Raw genomic sequence first — 17,995 nt, 5'->3', positions numbered from 1 at the left:
ATGGGTGTGTTTGTGTTGCGAAAATGTAACTGTATATTTATAATTTATATGTATTTTGTATCTAATATCTAAATACATATAAATTTAGAGATCTATAATATCCGTACGGATACCTATTATATAGATAGGTACATATTTGTATAGATATTATATACTATATACGTTTAATATACAGATATATTAGATATTTATATGTAAGGTGATTAACGATTATTTTTCTAGGAGGTAGGATTATGAATCGCTATTGTACTTTGTTTTGCTAATTTGTATTTTCCAGTTGGTCTTCATGAATATGTATAACTGTGGTAATAGTTTTTAAATAAATAGTTTTTAAATTTAAAATATCCTACATAAAGGAAAATAACATCCGTTGCAGTGCCTCCTAAGAGAAAAGCGTTCCTTACCCTCAGAGGCAATGGGAGTGTCTCACCAGAGCCTTGCCTGGTCTGTTTTGCCTCGGGGCTGACTCATCGCCCATGTCTGCCCATCGCCCCGTGTGGCTTTCTGGACCTGTCCTCTCTCCCTGAATGCCTGGCTCTCCGGTGGACGCGGAAGGAGTGTGCGAGGGAGACACGAGGGGGAGGGCGCTCTGGCTCTCCTCGGCCACTGGGTGCTTGTGCTCAGGACTCCTTGCCGAGCTGGAAGTACTGCTCCTGTCGGACGTGCACTGGCACCGGAGTGATGCAGAGAAGATTAACACAGCCCTGGGCAGGGATGGCACACGAGGCTGTGAAGCATTCCGTCTCTTACTTAGAAAGTAAAAATACAGGGCGCTTGGGCGGTTCGGTCGGTTGCGTGTCCGCCTCTCGATTTCGGCTCAGATCGTGATCCCAGGGTCGTGGGGTCAAGCCCTGTGTTGGGCTCTGCGCCGACGGCACGGAACCTGCTAGGGATTCTCTGTGCCTCTCGCTCGGCCCTTGTCACTCACTCGTGCGCCCTCTGTCTCTCAAAAACAAAACAGAAACTTGAAGCAAAAGCTGAGGAATCTGAAAAGAGAAGACCGAGGCCAAGATGAGCAGGCTGCCTGGACTGGCCCAAAAGCGCCAGGGAGCAACCGAGGGCTTCGAGCAGGCAGAGACCCGCTAGTCTGTCACCACAGAGACAGGCAGCCACTCCAGAGACTGATGTTCATGAGCGAAGACTCACGGCCTTCCCCGGCCACCTCGTGTCCGCCAACAGAGAGATGGCAAGTACTGAGGACATCTGCACGTACGGCTCCCTGTCCCTCCTGTTCAGGTCTTTGAAGAGCCTTTCGGCAGCCTGGCTTACTGGCTTTCTCCTCTTTCAGTGCTGGGTTTTATCTCCACTTCCTGCATGTGTTCAGACCCCGTGACCTTCCTGCTCTGTGCCTCCAGAACACCATGTCCCTGCCCCTGCTAGGGCGGCCACCGCACTGGGCCTCCTTCATAGCTGGGTCTCAGGACGCACACAACCCTTGAAAAACAGTAGACACCCAACAAATGTTGATCTGCATTGTTGAAGGTGGGTCTCTTTCCGACCTTTGACCCTTTCACCAAAAGGAGTGACTGCACACGTTTCTTTTCCTTAAGGCTTTTATTCTCCACTCTTTCCTTGCTTCTAAGATTTTTTTAATTCTTAGTAGATCATTACATGTTTGTGTGTGTGTGTGTGTGTGTGTGTGTGTCCACTCCCACGTGCATCAGAGGGCCTGTGGCCACCCACTCCTTTTCTGGTACTTGTCTTATTTTTGCTCTTCAATATCAGGACTGAGGACGTGTCAAATAAGTTGCTTTTAGCTGAACTTCCACTTTTTTCAAAAAAAGATTTTTTTAATGTTTATTTTTGAGAGAGGGCGCGCCCGAGCAGGGGAAGGGCAGAGAGAAGGAGACACAGAATCTGACGCAGGCTCCAGGCTGTCGGCACAGAGCCCGATGCAGGGCTCGAACTCACGAGCTGAGCTGACCTGAGCTGACCTGAGCTCCAGCTCGTGACCTGAGCTGGAGTCGGACGCTTCACCTACTGAGCCACCCAGGCGCCCCTTAGCTGAACTTTTAAAAAGGGATTTCCCCTACACACTGGAAGGTGTTGGTCCTGCACTAGCCCTTTTCCTATTTGTCAAGCCCTCATGAGAAGCGGGGCGCTGTGCTGGTTCATGATTCAGCAGCGGAGACCGCCACTGCCTTAGACGGATTCGTTCATTGGATGGACATCCTCTGCAAACATAGAGCAGGGCGCTGGGCTTAGTCCTCGGTCAAATACTCCTTCCTTGAGGAACTGACATTTCTGTCAAGTGTTCAAATAAACAGAAGGTGGTTTATAAAAGGGCCAAGGGAACGCCCTGTTCAAAAGGCCCTGAGGTGTGAAGGATGGGGTGGGGGTGGGGTGGAGAATGTTCACGATCTTCTAGAGCGCACCTGTAGTCGGGGTGGGGGCTGCACATAGTGGTCTCGATGAGGCTGAAGAAGAGACGGAGTAAGACGGAGCCTGCATGTGCGGTAAGGCTGCTCTAGTCAGGAAAGTTTTAGTCGTAAGTGACAAAAATCCACCCAAGGAAAAAGGGAAGCCTTTATTGGCTCGGAAACTAAACGTTCCGGGCTCTTCCTATCAAAGATGTCGCTGAGTTGTGAACCCTCTCTGTCTCACGGTTGCTTTCCTTCTCCGGCTGGCCTGTGTGATGTGGTCCTCGGATCCCCTTTGTGACACAGAGGCCGAAGACTGGACTGGAGGGGAATGGGCAGGACTAACTGATAAGGGCCGCTCTTGAAAGTTGCCTTCTCTCGGGGCCAGGTCTAGGTGTCCCCACCTGAGGCCCCCTGGGGGAGGGCAGGAGGTTGGCCTCTGAGGGAGCTTATGGAGGCGGAGAACGGGACAGGTGTGTGTGTGGGGGGGGGGGGGGTTCTGTTTCCACACTCGCTTTTCTAAAACGGCAAGCCCAGAGTCCCCTGTCTCTTTGAGGACCTGAAATGCCTTTGCTCGGCGGAACCCTCGTCCTTCCAGAGAGGCAGGACCGCTTGGATTGGTGAGAGCGAACAAGGAGGGCGGCAACGCCAAGAGCTCCTCCCGAATCCCGCCCCCTCGTTCCGGCGCTGGGTGCCCGGGTGCTGAGCGGCTCCAGAGCTGCTGGGGGCAGAGGGCCGCCCGCTTCCGCCCCGCGCACACGCGGCCTGGGCAGAAGCACGTCCCACCTGGGGACCCCCTTTCTTTCTGGGCTCCGGCGCTTCCGCCTCCGGGGCGGAGACTCCTCCCCTCTCCGTCCCAGTCGCCTTCCCGGGGAGAGCGGCCCGAACAGCCTCCGCCCGCCGGCCCCCTCCCGCAGCCCGGCCGCCCCGGCCCGCGCGGCTTCAGCACCGCGGACAGCGCCCCGCCCGCGGCATGGCCCTGCGCTCCGGCCCCGCCGCGCTGCTGCTCGGCTGCGGCCTCCTCGGGCTGCGCGCAGGTGAGGACCGCCTCGGGCTCCCGAGCTCCGGGGTGGGAGGGGGACCCCCAGAGCTGGGGGTGTCCGCGGGGGGGGGGGGCGGCGCCTGGGGGACTGAACGGGAGGAGGATGTCCCCGAAGGAGTAAGCGATGCAAGGAAGCGAAAGAGATGCGGGCCACGGTGGTGGGGAGGGCGTGGGCCCAGAGAGGAAGGAGGGAGGGGGGTCTCCCCGCGATTTCTGGGGTGTCAGGAGGGCACACGCTGCCGTTGAGGTGCCACCCGACTTCTCGTGAAACGTTTTCACAAGTACTCTAGCTGGATCGGCACCCTCCCTTAGCTCTCCAGCGTTTCCTGTACCCCAAGTCGGGCTCCTGAGTCTGGCCACTCCGCAGGGGCAAGGCAGGAAGGGGCGAGAAGTGACTTCTCAACTCTCTTGTGGGGTTGGACAGAAGACTTGGGAGGGAAGTCGCTGGGCCAGGCTGAGGGCTAGGAAGGAGCTCGAGGGGGTGGGGCACATGGGTGCAGAGTTGCAAGAGAGTATGTGGAGGGGCAGGAGGGGCAGGTGTGAAGGGGTTACACAACTAAATGTTTTCCACGCCTGCATGCCATGGGAGGTGGGCTCCCGTGCGTGGAATTTGGGACTGAACACAGGGTCCGACCTACAGCACAGGCAGCCCAGCCCAGCTATCCTCTCCAACCCAGCAGTGCCTTTGAAGGTGGGGGTGGGGTGGGGTCACAGCCAAAGTCACATGGGGAGGCACATAATGTTACTTGTACACACAGATGGGCGCTGACTGAGGAGAAAGGTCGTGTGGTGTGATATAAATAGCCGTTCCCTTTCATCACCATCCCAAACTCTCCTCGAACTGCAGGGATCTTTCAGGAGAAGCCATGAAAACATGAAATCTCCAGTCGTTTGAGACCACTGTCTGAGACCTTGCAGGAAGAGTAGGTCTCCACAATCCTTGAGGAATGGGTTCCTACTCTGGAGACATCTGTGTGGGGCTCCCTGGTCTCCCCGGTCAGTGATCTCAGAGAACGGCTTCGCCATGAGGGGCCCCCACGGGCTGACCTAGGCATTTTGCTGTATCCTTAGGGATGGAGCAGCGGGACGCTGCTGTCTCAGCCTGGCTGGCCCACTTGGCTAGGGAGAGCGGGATGCTAGGTGGGCCCCCCTTGCCCACTTCCTTCCTTCCTGCCCCCCACTCCCCTGCCCAGGCGTCCGGGGTACTGACACGGAGGAGCGGCTAGTGGAGCACCTTCTAGATCCTTCCCGGTACAACAAGCTCATTCGCCCAGCCACCAATGGCTCTGAGCTGGTGACCGTACAGCTCATGGTGTCGCTGGCCCAGCTCATTAGTGTGGTGAGTACGGGTCCCAAACTCTCTGCCCAGCCACTGAAATCTGAAGAGCCAAGATTGTGCTCATGTTTGTGCTTATTCCTCTGGAGTTCCCAAGGCTTGGGGAGGTATGGGAAGGGCGCGGGTGCTTGTAGTGAGCCTGCCTGCTGGGGGGCCTTCTCAGCAGCAACTTCTCTTCTCTGCAGCATGAGCGGGAACAGATCATGACCACCAATGTCTGGCTGACCCAGGTTAGTGCTCTTCCTGCCCGGCCCACATCCCCGGTCTCCTCTTTCCTCCTACCCGCTCCCGCCCCCGCCCCCCCACCTTTTTTTTGTATGCGCTTTTTCCTCTTTTAATCTCCTCAAGAAAGGCAGAACGGTATAGACTTTGGATTCCTAAATAACTGATCTGAATCTTGGTTCTTCCACTCACCAGCTCTGTGACTTTGAACATGTTAAGATCTGCGAGATCCATTTTATTTGTAAAATGTAGATTCTAATATCTTGGCTTAGATGTCAAATTAAATGAGGACGTATTTTATGAGCCACATTGGCTGGGCAGAGAAGTCACTGTCAGGAGGGAGTGGGTTTTAAAAGCCTCCTCAAGCCAGATGCCCCATCCTCCCAGTCTCTGTCCTTGACCTTGAGCCCCACCAAGGTCAAGGCTGGCAATGCTCTCTCCCCCTTTCCCAGGAATGGGAAGATTATCGCCTCACCTGGAAGCCTGAGGAGTTCGACAACATGAAGAAGGTTCGGCTCCCTTCCAAGCACATCTGGCTGCCGGATGTGGTCCTATACAACAAGTAGGTGGCCTGGGAGCAACGGGAAGGCGGGTGGAGATGACCAGGATGCTCTGGGAGGGAAGGGGTCTTGGGGAAACTACATCAGCTCATGCTGGGAAGAGAAGGGACCTCTCACTGGCACAGACACAGTCACTACGCAAACAGGCCCAGACCACTGCGGGGTGGTGTGGACCCCGAGGCGATTTGGGCCACGGCCAGTGCCCTCCCAGCCAAATAGGAGCCCCTGGCGTTTGGAGCCGCGGTGGGATACGAACAAGGGCTGGCAGCTGCAGCGCCTTCGCTGATTCCAGAAAACGCTTCCCTGGAACACCGTTCAGGATCAAAGAGCCTGGCGGTCCCGGTTTCTCCCCGGGTTCTGTCCCCTTTCCTGCGACAACCCCGCTGACCCTCAGGATCCCACATCACTAGTGGGTCCATGCCCCGCTCTCACCTGCCTCTGTCCCCGTCATTGCTTGGGACTCCTTACTCTCCACCCTCATGTGGAGCACCCAGTTTGCGCGATGCGCGATAAGTAGCGGACAGCCCCCCTCATCCACCCGCTTCTGCCTCTGAAAGGCCTCACAGGCCTCCCGACCACCAACTCACCCACTCCCCTTCTTGCTCACTCCCTGCCGCACCTCTGTACGCTCCTGGCGCGTTACCCTCACACCTGGGTCTCCCACCCCGAGTCTTCCTCGCACTCGGCGCTGGGCTGACGGTAGGGTGCGGGCACGCTGGAGCCGGGGCTCACTGTGCGCGTCCTCTGGCAGCGCTGACGGCATGTACGAGGTGTCCTTCTATTCCAACGCCGTGGTCTCCTACGACGGCAGCATCTTCTGGCTGCCGCCCGCCATCTACAAGAGCGCCTGCAAGATCGAGGTGAAGCACTTCCCCTTCGACCAGCAGAACTGCACCATGAAGTTCCGCTCGTGGACCTACGACCGCACGGAGATCGACCTGGTGCTCAAGAGTGACGTGGCCAGCCTGGACGACTTCACGCCCAGTGGCGAGTGGGACATCGTGGCGCTGCCGGGCCGGCGCAACGAGAACCCGGACGACTCCACCTACGTGGACATCACGTACGACTTCATCATCCGGCGCAAGCCCCTCTTCTACACCATCAACCTCATCATCCCCTGCGTGCTCATCACCTCGCTGGCCATCCTCGTCTTCTACCTGCCGTCCGACTGCGGCGAGAAGATGACGCTGTGCATCTCCGTGCTGCTGGCGCTCACCGTCTTCCTGCTGCTCATCTCCAAGATCGTGCCGCCCACCTCGCTGGACGTGCCGCTGGTGGGCAAGTACCTCATGTTCACCATGGTGCTGGTCACCTTCTCCATCGTCACCAGCGTGTGCGTGCTCAACGTGCACCACCGCTCGCCCACCACGCACACCATGGCGCCCTGGGTCAAGGTCGTGTTCCTGGAGAAGCTGCCCGCGCTGCTCTTCATGCAGCAGCCGCGCCACCGCTGCGCCCGCCAGCGCCTGCGCCTGCGGCGGCGCCAGCGCGAGCGCGAGGCGGGCGCCCTCCTCTTCCGAGAAGCCCCCGGGGAGCCGACGGGCCCGGCGCAAGGCTGCGGGCTCCGCGCGGCGGTGGACGGAGTGCGCTTCATCGCGGACCACGTGCGCAGCGAGGACGACGACCAGAGCGTGAGTGGCGCCGCCGCGCGAGGCTGCCGGGAGCGTGGGGGGCGTGGCCTTCTCCGTGGGCTGCCGGGAGGCGGTGCCGAGGCTGCCGGGAGTGCGGGGGGCGTGGCCTTCTCCGTGGGCTTCCGGGAAGCGGACCGGACCGGGCCGGGTTGCGGGTGGGGGGCGCGCACGACCCGGGACGCGTTGGGGGCCTTTACGGCTTGGCGGCCGGCCGGTGGCCCCCGCTCGCCCCCGCTCGCCCCCCAAGCCCCAGTTGGTGATGTGACCATCGCAGCTCTGGGCACAAAGGGCACGAGTCGCCCGTGCGCCCCACCGCGCGGGGCGGGGGGGGGGCGCGGCAGAACCGAGGACGGCCGGGGCGGGGGTGGGGGGAGGGGAGAAGAGGTTCCGCGGGGAGGACAGTCCCAAGTCCCGGACCCCTATCTGCGCCTTTGGGCCCCGGGGGGGCCGGACCCGGAGAAATCGTTTTGGAGGAGGGGCCGGTGGAGGCGAGGGCTTCCCGGAGCACCCTGCGCTTTGCGCACACCCGGCTCTTTGCTCCGTGAGCCGCGAGACCGCGCAGGGGGAGAGTTCTGCGGGCGCCTTCCCCCCGCCCGCTTTGGGCGGTCAGGCTTCCGGTACCCGGGCCGCGTCCAGGCTGTGGCTCCGCAGTGGTTGCCATGGTGACGGGCCAGGTTTCCGCCGCCGGGATGCGGCCGTTCCGGTTTGGGGGCGGCGAAGAGGGGCGCCTCCAGCACTACCGTGAGGGGCTGGGCCGGGGGGGAGGTGCGGCTTCAGAGCCTGGCGTTTCTGTGCCCTGTTCTGGGAGCCGGGGGCTTGGCCAGGGAGCGGGGTACGTTCCCGATGGGCGCAGGGCGGGCCCGGGCCCGGGGACCTGCGGCGGGAGCCTCGGCTGCCGAGGCCACGTGGGAGATGCAGGCGGGGTGTGCGGGGCGCAGCCACCCGTCCCCCCGCCCTTGCCGCAGTCCGTTCTGTGCCGCGCGCGCACTGCGCTGGGTGCCCGGGGCGCAGTGGCCTACTTGGACGCCTCAGACTCTCCTCGTCCAAGCCCCAGTGCTCCGTCTATACCGGACCCGCAGCCTTCCCACCTTTTAGTAAATGGCATCCCGTCCACCCGGTGGTTCAGACCAGAAACTGCAGTGCTCCTTGACCCCTCTCTTTCTCCCTTAACCCCCCCCCCCCCCCCGCATCCAAATCAGCACACATCCTGTCCCGTGAGCACAGACTCCAAAATCCTTCTTGGCATCTGTACTCTATTGCCCTGGCTGGAGGCCTGGCCCAGGGCAGGGTCTCCTGGGTGTGTCCCTCAGTCAGCTGCTCCATCCAGATACACGATATCTCCTTACGTGGTACCTTGTCTCCCTGGCTTGGGTCCTTGGGTCATCTGGCTGACCGGCCTAAGCAAGCTAAGCTCTGTGCTACCTCAGGACCTTTGCACACCTCTCTCCGCCTGGAATGCCCTTTCTTTTTACTGGGACGTCTGTAGCTCATGCTGCTCTTGCTCTCAGGGTCGTGAATTCAAGCTCCAGGTTGGGTGTGGAGCCTACTTAATAAGAAAGTCTTTTTAAAAGTCTATTACTATTATTAATCTTTGCTCTCCTGTTTGAGAGTAAGTCTCAGACATCGTGACCCTTTATCCCAAGTACCTCAGGGTGTCTGTCCCGAGACCAGAGATACCGTCTCGCACAACCAGGTTCAGTGATCAAATTCAGGAAATTTAGAGTTAATATAATGTCTTAATCTGCTATGAAGCCCATATTAAGATGTTCCCAGTTTTCTCAGTCATGGTCTCTGTAGCACTTTCCCGCCCCAGCCCAGGAGCTCAAGTTGCATTTCGTTGTCCTGTTTCTTCTTCTTCGACCTGCAGCAGTTTCTCAGCTTTGTTTTTCATGGCATCAACATGTGGGAGGATGCGGGCGGAAGGTCCCGGTTCGGGTTTGTCCGATTGTTTCTTTCTTCACTGTGTTCCTGCCACAGCCACGTCCTTCCCGCTTATCACGTGACCTTAAATGTCACTTCCTCCAAGAGGCCGTCCCAGATCACACCTGAGATGGCGCGTCTGTCCTTTGTTTCCTATGAGGGCCGGCCGCTGCGTAGCCACCCCGTCCCGCCTGTCTGCGCCCTCAGCCACAGCCTGCGTTTGTCTTGCTCCCAGTCATACCCCAGGGCTTGGTGCCAGGTGCACAGTAGGCACAGGTGTGACAGGTGAGCCAGTGCTCAAGCTGCCTCCTTCCCAGGCCCCCGGGGGAGCGGGTGCAAAGGCCCCGACGCAGGCCGGGTGGAGCGGCTCTGAGGGGAGCCCGGCCCTTCGTGCAGGCCCTGTGGCAGCGGTCGGACCCAGGGGTTATTCTCTTTCCGACCGATTTGGTCCCATCTGGGGACCAGTCCTCAGCCTCCGTGCCGGAGGTGGTGCTGAGGGATGGGGCTCCCCCGGCGGCCGCGAAGAGCGAGGCCCGCAGAGGCAGCATTCGCTGGCAGTCTGTTGCAGACGCTGGGGTTACACGACGGATCAGATAGGGTCCTTGTGGTTTAGGACCTCCCCGCTGGCTGGGGTGGGGGTGGGGGCAGACGTGCAAATCCAAGTGGGGACACGGTGCAGGAAAAATACCGTGGAGGACATGTGCACACGGTGTCCAGGGGGACGGCGTTCACTCTGAGCAGGAGTAACAGGGAAGAGCACTTTGTACAAGAGGCAACATCTGATTTGGGCTTGAAAGGATGTGTAGGAGTTCGCCAGGCGGAGAAGGGAAGATCAGGATTCTAGACAGAAAGGAGGCTCGAGGCACAGAGCCTTGAGAGCACGACTTGGGCTTCGGTGAGTGTGGCTCGCAAGGCGGCGGACGGCGGTGCCCTTCGGATGTCACTGGCACCCTTGCGAGCGCGGACGGGCCGCTAGAGGCTTCTGAGCAGGGCAACTTTGGAAACGTCAGTCTGGGGTCACGGAGGGAGAGGGGCGGTGTGTGTGTAGTGAGACCGGCTTATACCTGTTCCCTCTCACCCCGCGGCCCCCTGCCCCTCCGTCCAGGTGAGCGAGGACTGGAAGTACGTCGCCATGGTGATCGACCGTCTCTTCCTGTGGATCTTTGTCTTTGTCTGCGTTTCTGGCACCATCGGCATGTTCCTGCAGCCTCTCTTCCAGAACTTCGCCGCCGCCGCCTTCCTGCACGCGGACCGCTCGGCGCCCAGCTCCAAGTGAGGCCCTCCCCGGCCCGCGCTCCTTCGCCCGTGCCCTCTGTTGCCAGTAGTTGGGGCGGAGGTGGGACAAGTGAGCTGGGGGCGGGGGCGGGGGGGGGGGGAGGCTGCCGCAGATCCATTCTTTCCCGCCCCCCCGGGCCCCTCCCCAGCACCTGTGGCACGCGGCGGCCGGCCTGTCCCCTTGCACCTGCCAGGCAGGCTGGTGGCGCACGAAGGCTGAGGAGGGAGAATGGGGATGTGGGCCTTCCACGCCGAGGGAGGAGTGGCAGGGGAGGGGCCGGGGCGGGGCAGGGTGGCAGGGCGGGGCCGACTCCGGCCGACCTGATGGAGTGCCACCCGACCTTTCGGGCACAGGGAGGGAGGGGCCGGGGGCGGGCCTGAGTGTGGCCCGATGCGTGGACAGCGCCCGGGCGGGGGCGTCTGCCCGGGGGCTCACCTGGCGCTGTGGTCGGATTCCTTGGGGGGGGGGGCCCTCCAGCCCAGCCCCACAGCCCTCCGCTCCTAAGGGGCCCCAGAGCCCCAGCTCCCTCTGCACCCCTTCCTTGCTCAGGCCAGGGTGTGGGGGGCAAGGCTGGGTATCGGGGGAGCCTCTGAGTTCTGAGGGTGCGCAGTGCGAGCTCGCCGCCTGCTTCTGGCCCCCTGAACTGACCGGGCGTTTGAGTCGGGAAACCAAAGCTGTCGGCTTTAAGCTGACCCAGCCTCCGTGCCCTCCGCAGAGGGCGCCGGGCAGGAAGCGGTGGCGCCGCCCCAGCCCTCCCCCGCCGGCCAGACCCGAGCTGGGGTGAGGCGCGTCGTGTTGCCGCCTCCGGCTCCTCACGCGGCACGGTCTTTGCCTCTGTCCCCGGGCCCCCGGAGGCCGTGTCCGCTCCCTGCTCCCAGCGACCAGCTGGGGACCCCCTGGCCTCTCAGCCCAGTCAACAGGCCTCCGATGGGCCTCCTGCCCCCCTCCCTGCCACGTGAGTGGCTCCGATTTGCGGTCCCAGCCCGTCCTCGGTGCCACGGAGGGGTCAGTCCGCCCCGCGTAGCCAAAGGGCCGGCCGGCACGCCGTGCTGTCCTCCGCATCCCAGCCGGCCTCCCGCTTCGGCAGGCACCGCAGAGGTGGGGGCAGTGCCATCGGGTGGGGGCGCACACGGCACAGGCCACGGGGCCAGACGGGCTCAGTGTGGATTCTAGTCCTGGCCCACCACCTGCTCGCTCAGCCACGGGAACAAGTCTGTTTGCCCTGCGGGGCCTCGGAGCCCCCATCTCTACCATGGGGGCGGGACTACCTCTTCGGCGGGGGGGGGGGGGTGCCGAGGAGGAAGGGAGGTTCTCCAAGAAGCCCAGTCGGTCCCTGGCACGAAGCAGAGGCTTCGCGAACGTGCGGTCGGGGGGCAGGCAGAGCTGGGGCGCTGGGCTCACCTGACTGTCCTGAAAGCCTCCCTCGCAGACCCTCCCTTACCCCGTGTCTCTTCCTTGAGCAAAGCAAGGCCCCTGAAGCAGGGCGGGGACTGGGGAGCTGGGGACTGGAGAACATTGCGGGGCATGCTCGGTGGGTCTGACGGCCATGCCTCTCTCTGGAGAGCTTTCTGCAAAGCGCCGTCCTGTTCCTGGGCTGTGCTCCAGCCCTGACCCTGGCCTCCCTCCCGGGTCAGCTCCTCCCAACACGGGTGCGAGCTTGTAGCCCCTGGGCCGATCTAGGCTTGTCCTGGCCGCGGATGTCCGGCCAGTAGTTGGGCCAGGTGTGCCTCGGCATGCGTCCCCGCCTGCCAGAATGGGCTCATCTCTCCTGAGGGGGGTGTCTTGGCCCCGTGGACCCCCCCCCCCCCCCCCCCCCCCCCCCCCCCGTTCTAGAGCAGCAAGTTGAGACTTGCTTGCATTATGCCTGGACCCACGGCAAACTCAGAGTCCTGGGAAAGTCCAGGAACCAGAACACCAACTGGAAAGAGCCCTCCCCCTGGAGGGTGGGGTGCCCGCCGGAGGCCTTCCCTCCTGGCTCTCCCCGCCCCTCGTCAAGGCCTGGGCCACGCGGAGGGCCCTGTCAGCTGCCGCTGCGCCTGGCCTTGCGTTAAGTGCTTCCTGCGAGTGGCTGTTGTCCAAGTAAGTCACCAAAAACGCTAGAGGGGTCTAAGTTGGCAGCTTGCCCAGCGTTTCGTGGGCATCTGACACATGAGGAAAACAAGGCCTGGAGACCGACAGCGCTTTGCCGTGACCTTGCTCATTCTCGTCTGTAAAACGGGGAGGGCAGAGCTGGTTGAGGGCTGGAGCGCGGAAAGACAGACGGCTGCGTACGACGGGGTCACCGGGCTGGGCCCTTGGGGCGGTGCCATTTCCCCATGTCTGGGCGCCGCCCTTTGGGGCCCCTGCCGCTGCGGGGAGGGGAGGGCAGCAGGGTTTGAGCCCTCGGGGGGTTGGGAACTGGGGACAGGCACAGCCCCTCCTCTTCCCTTGTGCCGTCAGGGGGCGCCGAGGCAGTGACTGGCCCGTCTCTCCCGGGGACGGCGGGGCCACAGGCCGTGTGCCAACCACGCTGTCCGACTCTGCTTTTGACGGCCGGCGCTGCGGCAGGAGGCGAGCAGTCTATCGGCGGCCGCCTGACGGGCCTTCTCCGCAGACAGAGGGCTGTGCAGGGAGGGCAGAGGCAGGATCTGGGGGCTCGACTCCTGCCTCCTCCAGCCCCAGGCCCTTGTTCCCGGACGGCCTGCAGGCAGGGGGCTCCCGCCGACACAGAAGCCGCCTCAGAGAGGCGGAGGGACGGTGGGGGGCGGCTGGGGGAAGGCTAGGGCGTCGGTGAACCCAGTCCCTGGCCGGAGCGGACTCCGGCTCTCAGCCGGCTGCTCCCCGGTGTGTGGGCTGCCGTCACCTGCCCGTCACCCGCCCAGGCCGGAGCGTGAATCGGCACCTTCGGTGTGTGGCCCAGCGGCCCGGCTGGCCGTCACGCGGCTCCTAAGGGACTGTAGGTCTAGGTGTCGCTGCGACTCCCGCCCACCCACCCTCCCTGCGCCCCCTGCCCCCGCACTGGCCTTGGTCTCCCTCGTCTGTGCTCCTGGAGTATTTGCACCGGTCCTAGCCAACTCCAGGCCAGACGCACTAGGAACTTCACGTTCTCGTAAAGAAAGAGGTTTCCAAAGCTGTCTTGTCTGTCTCGTATTTGGGGGCTGGGGTTGGCAAATTCAGGGACCCGGGACCTGCTGGAGGAACGACTCGTGAGGCGTGACAGATGGTACGAGACTGGGGAGCAGCCGTAACTCCAGTACTGCTCTGGGCCCTACGCGGACACCCATCGGACGGAAAGGAAGCGGCCGAGCGGCCGGGCCCCGAGTCACAGAGCCCAGAACTAGCTCCTGGGGGGGGAGGGAGCTCTGGGGGGAGGGTCCCTTTCAAAGAAGGGGCCGGAGGCAGGCTGGCCAGGTCTCACAGGTCCCCTCACAGCTGCGGCCCGCGTGAGCCCCCTCTGCCGTGGGCCCAACCCAGAAGTGGCGTTCAACTGTGGGCCTCTCGCACCTGAGACGAGCCGAGGACACCCGTGGGCCCCCGTGGGCGGCCCTGCTTCCCAGCCCACTTGGTGTGGGGGCGGGGGCCATCTCGTTCCCTCTGCACACGCGCCCGGCACCTGCACTAGGTGTGAAGGGTACCCTGCCCTCCGCGTGGGACCAGGAGCCGCCTGACGGGCTCCTGGTCGGTTCCGGGTGGGGCAGATGTTCCCCTTCGAGGTCTTTGGAAACCTGTCCAGCTGACTCGGCTCGGGGTCTCACGGACCACGAGTGACAGCCATGCAGAACTGTGGTCCCTAATGTGCTCCTGGACACGTCACTGGCCCTCCCGGCCTCAACTGTCCCATCTGCATAGCGGACGGGGAAGGAGGCTTCGCTGGGACTCAGCCTCCCCGTCAGGTACTTCGGCTGGATCTGGTATAGACCGTGGACTAAATTACCACGTGGACAGGGGTGAGTCCTCTCGGAAACTCAAGTGGGAGGAACAGTCCAGTGCCTTCCACACGCAAAGCAGGGGAAGCCACGGCGGGTCTCCTGGGACTTCGCTCCAAGTATGGGCTTCCCTGCAGGCCCTGGGGGCCAGACCGAGCAGCAGCCGGGGGCGGGTGCCCTGTGGGGGCAGGGCGGTCATCTCCAAGAGTGTCCCTGCTCTGGGCCGGGGGGCATGCCGTCCGTCCGGTGGGCTCGTGAGGAAGGGCGTGTGGGGGTGGGCCCCAGCCCCGAACCCCAGGACCACAGCTCCATCTGTCCCCGGTCCCCCCACCCCCAAGACCACAGCCCCTCTGTCCCCAGTCCCTCCCCAGGACCACAGCTCCTTCCGTCCCCAGGTCCCCCCACCAGGAAGCCACGGCCGCACGCTTTCTAACAATTCAGAGTCTCCTTTTTTATTTCTGAGGAATGTATAACGTGAGTCACTGTTACCAAGGGACACATAAGAGCAGAACCGCAGCCACGGCCACACCAAGCCTGAGCTTGGGCTCTTCCCACCCAGCGCCTGGGGTCACACCAGGACCCAAACCCACAGAGCCTCTCCACGTGAGTACAGGAAATAGCTTCAGCGGTGACACGTTTCACAAGTGATAACCGGAGGGGGCACGACAGCCATGGTCCGGACGAACCAACTACAAAGATCATTTAAAAAAAAAGGAAGAGGGCGTCCTGGTCACTAAAAACAAACACCGGACAAGAAAGTAGAGCAGGGCAGGAGGGAGCTCTGCCCCGTCCAGCCTTGCGGGGGCGGGCGGGGGTGCAGGGGCGCGGTGGGGGGGGGGGGGGACGTCCCCGCACAGCAGCGTCTCCGGCAGGAACCTCTTCCTACCGCAGAAACCGAAGGCGACAAGTTTGCGACGGCGCCTCTGACCTCGGGGCGCGGGGCTGGGGTTCTGAGGGCCGCGTGCTGCCAGTTAAAGAGGAGGCAGCTGGGTCAGAGCTGGGGTCCTAACGCCCAAGGCGGAGCGGGGGCCGCAGGTTCCGAGGCGCCTCCGCCCGGGGACGGGCACCGTTTCCCTACCGGTTCCTTGGGACACTTGGCTGTTCCACAAAGACATCTTCAGTATGCTTTAAAAACTTGGGTTTTTTTTTTTATTTTGGTCAGTTTTTGGTCCAAAGCACAGAGGAAACAGTAGCCACAAGAACAGAAGTGTGAAGGGGGGCGTATCTACTGCTGAAGAGGTGGGGGCAGACGGGGCCGCCTCGGCGGCAGTGTGGGGGTGCGGGGGGCGGGGGACAGGCTCCTCGGGGCGCCGGCGTGGAGCATTCTCGGACACACACGGCCACCACCCGGAGGCGGGCTCGGGTCTGGAGGGGCAGGGCCCGGGCACAGGTCTGGAGCGCGTCCGGCTGACTCGGGCCCAGAGCTGGACTCCGGGGAGACGGAGGGCTGGGACCACGGGAGTCAACGCTGGCTGGAGGTGCGGACGGGGTCCCGCCTCACGGGGCTTTAGGACGAGCTGCTGTTTCATCTACAAGTGCTGTCGAGTGTCAGCCTCTAAAGGGTCCCTAACGGGCAAGGAGACCTCAGGCCTGTGACCGGCCCTCCTGAAGCTACCTCGCAGACAAAAGCACTTGGATAAATGGAAAATTAAGTCTGACTTTTAAATCTGTGCAATTACAGGTTATCTGTAGCAGTTAAGAATCAACACTTATGACATTTTTAAAAACTCTTCGTTTACCCACGACTTCGTCAACTTTCGCTGGCGTCACGGTCACGAGAAACACGCGGGCGGTACAGTGATCTGACCCAACGTGACATTGTGCCCTTGTTCTAAGTCCTGATTATCTGAGCGGGGAGGACCTGTTTCGGAGGACTTCTGCCACCAGTGGGTTGGGGTCTGTGGCCCTGCTGTCCCCTGCTGGCAGGACAAATCCCTAGGAATGCTTCAGGAGGACAGCTGCGGCCTGGTGGTTTGGCGAGGCGGGTCTGTGCCCCCTGGGTGGTCGGCGTCGCCCCACAGGGCCCTCTGCTATCGCTGGGGGACTCCCAGGCTGCGCCAGCCCTCCCGGCCGCCCCGCCCCCTGTGCCCGCTAAAGTGCAAGGCCCGAAGGTCGCTGACCCCACGGCCCCGGGACTGACGGACTCCTGGATGTCTCGCCCGCTTAAGTTCGCCTCTCACCCTCTGGGAGGAAAAGGAGAAACTCCGTGATCAGAAGGAGGGGATCGCAAAAGGGCCGCGGGGAGCCGGCGGGGAGGGGGTCGGGGGGCGGACAGAGTCCGCCGCTGAAGCCCCCAGCGCTGCCAGGACTCAGAGCTGACGGGGCCCCGGCCAAGATGGCAACAGGTCGATGGCAAACACAGGGAGGGGCAGCGGGAGCCAAGTGGGGCTGGGCGGGTCGTGGGCGAGGACCCTCGTGCTTGCGTGGCGGGAAGAGAAGGCGCGCCTCCCGCCGCCCCCGCAGGCAGGGCAGGGGTGGGCACCCCCCCCCAGAGGCCGGGCACGCAGGAACCCAGTTCCCGGTGTCCCCAGCATGCCCCCGCCCCCACCCCCACAGGACAGCACAGCCCGCCTCGCGCCCACCCTGCGGCGCCCGGCCCGCTACACGGGGCAGAGGTAAAAGTTCTTCTCCTCCTGGGGCTTGCTGACCCAGTTCCCGTAACCCATGTCCCTCAGACCCTTCTTGAAGTAGTTCTTGGCCACCTCATAGTCGCGGGCCGCCTTCTTGGCCTCCCCGTAGGAGAGTCTGAGCAGGTCCCTGCGGTACCGGAAGGAGCACAGCTTCTTAAACAGGAGGAAAATGTTCTTTTTGGAGACCCGGGACAGCTCGTTCCGCGGCCTGGAGGAACAAGAGAGCTCAGCACTGCCCGGGGACAGAGAGGGAGGGGAGCCCGGTGGGGGAGGTACAGGGGGCAGCCGCCAAGCGGCCGCTGAGCTCTGGGGAACGCAGACGGGGCGGCCCGCGGCTCCTCACCCGTCCACGGTGCCTCTGGTCCCATCCAGGATCTCCAGGTCGTAGCCGTCAGCCAGGCACCAGTTGACGCTGGTCTCCTTCGTCTTCCCGGATTGCCTCTTGGAGTCGTACACGCTGACGCGGCCAACCTGGGATGGGTCCCGGGAGTGACGGGAAAGATGGAGACTTCCAGGAGAAGGTCCTGTGGCAGGGACTGGGGACTCCCAACACACGGCGGGGGGGGGGGGGGGGGGGGGGGGGGCCGGGATCCCTCCCCCTATCTAGGGTTCTGTCTGAAGACCAGACTCACTGAGCCCTGCTCGACTCAAACGGGCTGCAGACAGAAAAGCAAGCCCTCAGCATCCAAGGGGACAGAGGGACTAGCCCCCGGGACATCCCCTGCCCACAGCGGATACAGGGGTGCCACGGACAGGCTCACGCGGACGGGAGAAAACATCAAGGGGAAGCAGATGGGGCCACACACCTTGGGGTGGTTGACGATAAAGGGGGGCCGCAGTCCGTCCTCGAAGGCACTCCCGTCCCTGGTCACACGGCAGCAGATGGCCCGAGTCAGATGCCCTTGGCTGAACAGGTAACCTGGGTGCAAAGAGGAAACCATGCCCGTCTGTGCAGGGAGCGTGAAGAAGGTCCCGGTGGGGCCGTGAGGACGGAGGCGGCGCCCCGCGCCCGCAGGCACTCCGGGCTCCAGGCGGGCGACGCTGCGGCTGGAGCCTGCTTTCCGTGAGCCACTGCGAGACCCGCCCGGTGAGCGCCTGCGCCGAGCCCGCCCC

At 62.5% G+C, this 17,995-nt stretch overlaps 2 protein-coding genes across 6 annotated transcripts in view; one reads left to right on the top strand and one right to left on the bottom strand.

Annotated features, from left to right (window-relative positions):
- The first annotated feature begins 2,411 nt into the window (after positions 1 to 2,411).
- On the top strand, positions 2,412 to 10,373 carry CHRNB2 (cholinergic receptor nicotinic beta 2 subunit). The gene is made up of 8 exons (XM_049635087.1): positions 2,412 to 2,451; positions 3,221 to 3,397; positions 4,474 to 4,542; positions 4,596 to 4,741; positions 4,924 to 4,968; positions 5,413 to 5,522; positions 6,272 to 7,151; positions 10,177 to 10,373. The coding sequence occupies exons 1-8, from the start codon at positions 2,412 to 2,414 to the stop codon at positions 10,345 to 10,347; spliced, it is 1,638 nt and encodes a 545-aa protein (XP_049491044.1). The 3' UTR covers positions 10,348 to 10,373.
- A 4,305-nt stretch (positions 10,374 to 14,678) lies between these two features.
- The window catches only part of ADAR (adenosine deaminase RNA specific), a 39,892-nt gene continuing 36,575 nt past the window's right edge, over positions 14,679 to 17,995 (bottom strand). For all 5 annotated transcript variants that reach the window (XM_049634917.1, XM_049634914.1, XM_049634916.1 and 2 more), the window contains 3 exons: positions 17,689 to 17,801; positions 17,226 to 17,353; positions 14,679 to 17,090 (listed from right to left, as the gene is read on the bottom strand). In XM_049634917.1, the coding sequence (XP_049490874.1) occupies positions 16,853 to 17,090; positions 17,226 to 17,353; positions 17,689 to 17,801 (479 nt within the window). In that variant the 3' untranslated portion in view covers positions 14,679 to 16,852. The remainder of the gene's footprint in view (positions 17,091 to 17,225; positions 17,354 to 17,688; positions 17,802 to 17,995) is intronic.

This window comes from Panthera uncia, chromosome F1, assembly GCF_023721935.1.
Source record: "Panthera uncia isolate 11264 chromosome F1, Puncia_PCG_1.0, whole genome shotgun sequence".
NCBI classification, from domain to species: domain Eukaryota; kingdom Metazoa; phylum Chordata; class Mammalia; order Carnivora; family Felidae; genus Panthera; species Panthera uncia.
The sequence above is the reverse complement of the archived record's forward strand: the minus strand, read 5'-3'. Positions and strand labels throughout refer to the sequence as shown.

Excerpts from the sequence above, each read along its gene's own strand:
- CHRNB2 (XM_049635087.1), top strand. The coding sequence starts at position 2,412 with ATGAGGCTGAAGAAGAGACGGAGTAAGACGGAGCCTGCAT. Across the intron at positions 4,969-5,412 it reads CCAATGTCTGGCTGACCCAG|GAATGGGAAGATTATCGCCT; the intron begins GTTAGTGCTCTT and ends CCCCTTTCCCAG. Across the intron at positions 5,523-6,271 it reads GATGTGGTCCTATACAACAA|CGCTGACGGCATGTACGAGG; the intron begins GTAGGTGGCCTG and ends GTCCTCTGGCAG.